Genomic DNA, 6000 nt, shown 5'->3' with positions numbered 1-6000 from the left:
GCAACTAACAAGCCAAAACCCCATGTTCTTCTGAATTCCTGACTCCCCCCAAATAGTTCCAAATCACTATAGTATTCGCATAGTCCTTTAATAAATTTTATGGATAAACAGTGAATTCCATGTTCAATGTAAAATAACATAGAAATTTAGAGTTTTAATTGCAATGTCCTTTGTAAACTTTAAAAGGTTCCAAAGCAGTTTTCATAAATGGGATTCCATTTTCCACAGCCAAAATACTATACTGACCCTGACCCTCATGTACTGTTACCTATGCATTTGTGTGCCATTTATTTTTAATTACAAAATTTCTCCCCTTCATTAAATTTATTGTATGCCTTTCAGTATATCAAAATGATAGATTAAATGTAGAAATAAATTATTACTTATTTATAATAACATTGAATCTTGCCCTTGGAATCATTTTCTTGTAGTTCCTTGTAGCTAAAATAGGGCTTTGATTTCAACCTTGCCCCTGACATGCTATGTGATGAAATCTTAGGCAAGCTACTCAATCTAAGCATCAGTTTCCCCATCTGCAAATCAGGGAAAATAATATATGCTTTCATTATTTTGAGAGTTAAATGAAATGATGTATACAAATTGTCAAATAGGACACAGCATACTCAGTACCTTATCATTGTTTAGTGTTGTTATTTCGTATCTACAGTGTTTTTGGAAAACAGCATGATTAATCAATTGACTGGAAGAGACACAGTCTAACAGACAATATATAGACCATTTATATCGGCCATGAAAGTGTCCATAATGGCTGACTTAACTGGCTTTAATGTGTAAAATATGGTGACTCCCATGGTTTTTAAGATATGGCTTTAAGTAGATATCAATTTCTTTACATTGGTCAACTGTAATTTGCCCACAGATTGCACATGTACTAATATTTTGAGACGTTAACTGTGGGTTTTTTCCCCTCCCTCTGTTTCCTTGCATTTGTTACCTTTTACTGATCATTTAGGTAATGGTGCCTAGCAGGCCTGGGTCAGGACAGATACTACTGAGAATTCAGAAATAATATATTTGCTTTGAGTTTCATATGAGACTTTTAAAAAAGTATTCTTGAATTTAAAGTATTTAAAAACAGTATTCTTGAAATCATAGCGTTCCTTTGCAGAAGACTCGGTATTTTGAGAGTTGACATCTTGCTGAGCCATTAAAAGCACTGAGAACCTTGAAAGAATCCATTTATACTGAAATCAAGGAGTGGGGAAGAATGCATGGGTAGAGTAACAGCTCCCAAAGAGATAAAAATTGACCAGCATACAGACAGAAAATGATATAGGGCTAGAAGAGGTCTTGTGATTGGACAATGAAGCTGACCGTATTGACTAAACAATTGCAGGTACAGCGCAGACTTACGATGATCCTCAACACCAGGAAGAATGGATTAGATCTCTGCAGAGGCCAGTGAGATCAGAAAATGACATTTAGTGCAGAGCAGTGTCCCTGATGACACAAGTCCGCTGGAACTTAGAACACATCCATGGGGGAAAAAAAATGAGGAAGAGGAGAATTTTGAACCGAATATTTTTCCCAAAGAGACTGAGTTTTAAACCAGAAGCATGTGTGTGAAATGCCACTAAGCAAAAGGGCTCATATTTTAAGCTAGGTTCAATTATACAGAAGTAAAAGTAAAAATAACTTCAATTTTCTAATTTTAGAGTTTGTGATTATGTTGAAATATCATATCCACTAAATCATCAGACTTTGGATACCTCAAATTTTAGTTCTTCATTAATCTGAAAGCCTCTATTATCTGAAATAGTTTCCAAGATAAGAAAAAACAGGGAAAAAAGATTTCTTTTTCAAATAATTGTTGACTGTCATAAAATGTAAAATAGGTATATGTATTATCAAGGATATTTTAGAAAACTACATTAAAACTTACAAGCAGAGCACATTATCTTAAGCAGATTACACCTATCTTCTTCATATCTGAATTTAAAAGCAAACTTTCAAATCTATAACTCAAAGTGTTATCATTTACAAATATTTTGAATCGCAATATAAACTTTAAAACAGTTTAGAAAACTAGAATTTTTTACAAGCGATAACTAAACTTATAAAGTATAATAACTTATTAATATGCAAGTTACATTAAAATCTATTTATATAATCAGCATTTGGTTCTGACTTGTCTTCAGCCGAGTATACTGTGTACTCCCCACAATCTGTAGGTTTCACCATTTTCACTGTAGCTGTTTCTGAGTCATGGACCAAAGCTGATTGTGTTACAGGATAAGCTGTTTGAAGTGTTAGCCATAGTAAGCCATGCTAAGCCATAATAAAACTATTACTGTTAGACATAATAAGATTATTAATATCAGATTTTATATCAGCTCCCCTTACTGAATTTCAGGCACATAGAAAGGTAAGGAGAAAATGGATTTAAATCTTTTTTGATGCTGTCTGTTTGAAATTATTTAATCCTACAAATGAATATTTTTAAACCATATTTCCTATTTGTTTTTGTTTCTAAGTATTTGACTCAATGGAACCATGAAAAGGGGGAGCACTTTTATCTTGAAAGGGACAAGTTACCATTTGATTTTTGACATTTTGCCTTTCAGTGAGAAAAAATATGTTAGCCTATACTGAGTAATACTCTTAAGAGTTACAAGATGTTATAACTTTAATTTAGTCACAGAATATGAATAATTTATAGAAAGAAAAGTGAACAAAATATTTTATTCATTGTATCACTCTAAAATATGTTATTTTATAACAAAGAAAAATGATTGTTACCTTCTGGACAAAAGAGAAAATGGAGTAAAATATTTGAAGCATTGAACATACAAAAACATTATTATAAATATCAATATTTATGGGCTACTGTGAAGGCAGTTGTAAAAAAGCAACTTCCAATAAAAAGTTTGAAACAGACAAACATTTGAAAATATCTTAACAATTTAAATCATTGAAAATTCAAGTGTTTTTTTCCCTTCTAAATTTTTACTTTATAGGGTAGCAAATGCAACATAAACAGGTATTCATGAGTATAATACATTTTACACACTCCCAATAGTCATAGAGACTCTTGCACTATTTTCCTGTAGGCATTCCTATCGTCTGTCTACTGCTATCAAGTGTAGGGTTAGAAGGCATTTTAACAAATGGATGACTGATTTAAAAACAACAACAACAACCAAAGACATCTGTCATTAAGACAAGCCTCTGATAGTGGATGCTTGTTATTAAGAATCCAAAAGATTTTCTTAATGTTCTGTCCCATAATTTTTGTTGTCATGGTCTGTGTTCCACACTGCCCTATGGCAATGTTATTCTTGCATTCCAATGCATTTTCTTAATTCAGCTGCAGTTTTTTCCAGTTGTTGAATGTTCCATTGCCACTGTCGTCTATTTGCCTGAAGCTTGTTCACCTGACAATGCAAACGCTTAAGAATTGCGTCATATCTCTTATGTTGTACCTATTGAAAGAAGAGCATACATCAACAGGGCTTGTGAAGTATAAATAGTAAACAGCCATAAATAATATTTTGACTACTCTAAAGAGGAAAGCACTTAATTAGAAACTATACACTATAAATAATTATGATAAAAATAAACAGTAATTTTATAACTATTTATTCAACACTTATTACATGTTAGATACTGTGCTAAGAGCTTTCTGCATATAATTAAATTCTTATAACACCATATGATACGGGTATTATTATCCTCATTTTTGTGTGAAGAAACCAAAGATAAAAGAGTTCAAGTAATTTGACCAAAGTTTCATAGCTAGCAGGTGACAGAGTTTGGGAATTGAGCTGAAGTGAAGTATCCATAATGGAATACCTTCTTGTTAAGAGAGTTACCAGTGTTAAACTAAATTTGTCCTGGGGGACTCTACTTTGAGTCCCTATGTGAGGAACCACAACCTAATAGTATTTAAACTGAAAGCCTAACTAGGAGTACATTTTTGTAACAATAGCTGTGACTCAGTTCACCACAGCAGCCAGCTTTGGTCAATCACAGGTGGTCCGCTGACCACACCATATTCAAATAAAACAGACATTGAGCTGTAACCAATCAAACTCTTTCTGCACCTCATTTCCATTTCCTGTCCATAAATGTTGCCTGCCCACTTTGTGAAGTGAAGCTCTCTGAACCTCTGCTGGTTCTGAGGGCCGCTGGTTCTCTAATCATTCTTCTATTAAGCTCTGTTAAATTTAATTTTATTAAATTTAAATTTGTCTAAAGTTTTAAATTTATCAAATTGAATTTATTTAAAGTTTTTCTTTTAACATCAGTTAAGAAAAATGGTTACATTTCCCATTTCCTGTATCCAGTGATTCACTGAAACATAGATCATTCAGTCTAAAAGATCCAGGAGATCATGTAGTCCATTTCCTTGCTATTAAATAAACCATCATTTATACTGAGCCAGGAGAGGATACACTGGAAGGCAATGAAGCACAGTGGAAAGTGCTTCATTGGTCTTGGTGTTGGGCCACAAGAACACTCAATCTTTTTAAAAAACAGTTTTATGGAAATATAATTCACATACCATATAATTCATCCTTTAAAGTGTACAACTCAATGGCTTTTAGTATATTCACAGAGTTGTACAACTGTTACCGACCACAGGTTCTTGGGCTCTCATGTAATAGAAATTGACACGAGGCTGAGCAAGTTTCCCAAACAAGGCTTTTATTGGGGGCTTATGTTTGAACACAATGGAGACAGTGCAGGAGCAAGAGTTAGCTGGCTGGCTTTCCAAGGGCAGGTCTTTGTGGTGTTTTTAGGAAAGGTGACAGGAATGTGCATGGGGTATGGGAGTGTCATTACAGTGCATGGTGGAGCGCAGAGTGTGCAGGCACAGTGAGAAATCATACTAGCACATACATTGCATGATCAAAATATGATGGATAAGCTCTTCCCTGGGTGAGGATTTTAGTATTATAATGAGGCATGGGGTAAAGATCAGCCATTCTTCTGGTCTTGTGCACAGGCCTGCAATAAGGCTAACTCCCTTGAGTAAGGTTTACAGTGGGATGCTGCTTATCTCTCTTTCAAGAGGTATCTTGTGGTCAGCAGGGATGACCCCAGTGGATGGGGTGGTGCAAGGTCTGGTAATGGGCGGGTATGGAAAAAATGTATTAGTAGGGATGGGGGCCAAATCATGGTGAGGGCTAAATTCCATTCCTACTCTGTTTCACAACTATCATCACAATCAATTTTAAAACATTTTCATCAACTGGTACCCATCAGCAGTCATTCCCCATTCCCCTGTCCCCACCCTTAACCCTTAGCAACCATGAATCTAGTTTCTCCTTATATACATTTGCCTATTCTGGACATTTTCTATAAATGGAATTGTACAATAGGTGGTCTTTTGTGACTGGCTTCTTTCACTTAGCATAATGTTTTTAAAGGGTCTATGGAATAGCATGTAACAGAACTTAATTACTTTGTATTGCCAAATAATAGCACATTATATGATATACCACATTTTATTTATCCAGTTCATGAGTTGATGAACATTTGAGTTGGTTCCACTTCCTGGCTATTGTAAATAATACTGCCATGAACACTTCTCTGCAAGATTTTGTGTGAATATATGTTTTCACTTCTCAGGTATACAGTGAGGAGTAGAATTATTGGGTCATATGGTAAGTCCATGTTTAACCATTTCAGGAACTGCCAAGCTGTTTTGCAAAACGACTGTATAATTTGACATTCCAGTGTAACTTTACACACCAGTAATGTGTGAGGGGTTCCAATTTCTTCACATCCTTGAAAATACTTATTATCTATGTTTTTGGTCATGACCATCGTTAAAATAAAAACTTCAGCCAAATTAAATTTAAAGAGTTTAATTAAGCAATGAATGATTCACAAATTGGGCACTCCCCAGAATCAGAGCAGATTCAGGGACTCCAGGGGTGCCCCATGGTCAGAAGAAATGTATAGACAAAAAAAGTAAAGTGAGGTATAGGAATTGGAAGTGAGGTACAGAAACAGCAGGATTGGCTACAGCTC

At 34.7% G+C, this 6000-nt stretch overlaps 1 protein-coding gene across 7 annotated transcripts in view; it reads right to left on the bottom strand.

The window, feature by feature from the left end:
- Positions 1–2685: 2685 nt before the first annotated feature.
- The window catches only part of CCDC122 (coiled-coil domain containing 122), a 40788-nt gene continuing 37473 nt past the window's right edge, over positions 2686–6000 (bottom strand). For 3 of the 7 annotated variants that reach the window (XM_033177011.1, XM_033177007.1, XM_033177010.1), the window contains one exon: positions 2686–3443. In XM_033177011.1, the coding sequence (XP_033032902.1) occupies positions 3294–3443 (150 nt within the window). In that variant the 3' untranslated portion in view covers positions 2686–3293. The remainder of the gene's footprint in view (positions 3444–6000) is intronic. The other 4 variants (XM_033177008.1, XM_033177009.1, XM_033177012.1 and 1 more) reach the window with 2 other exon arrangements.

This window comes from Trachypithecus francoisi, unplaced genomic scaffold (genome assembly GCF_009764315.1).
Source record: "Trachypithecus francoisi isolate TF-2019V2 unplaced genomic scaffold, Tfra_2.0 Lachesis_group18, whole genome shotgun sequence".
Classification (NCBI taxonomy): domain Eukaryota; kingdom Metazoa; phylum Chordata; class Mammalia; order Primates; family Cercopithecidae; genus Trachypithecus; species Trachypithecus francoisi.
Note: the sequence above shows the minus strand (reverse complement) of the source record. Positions and strands in the feature narration are given on the sequence as shown.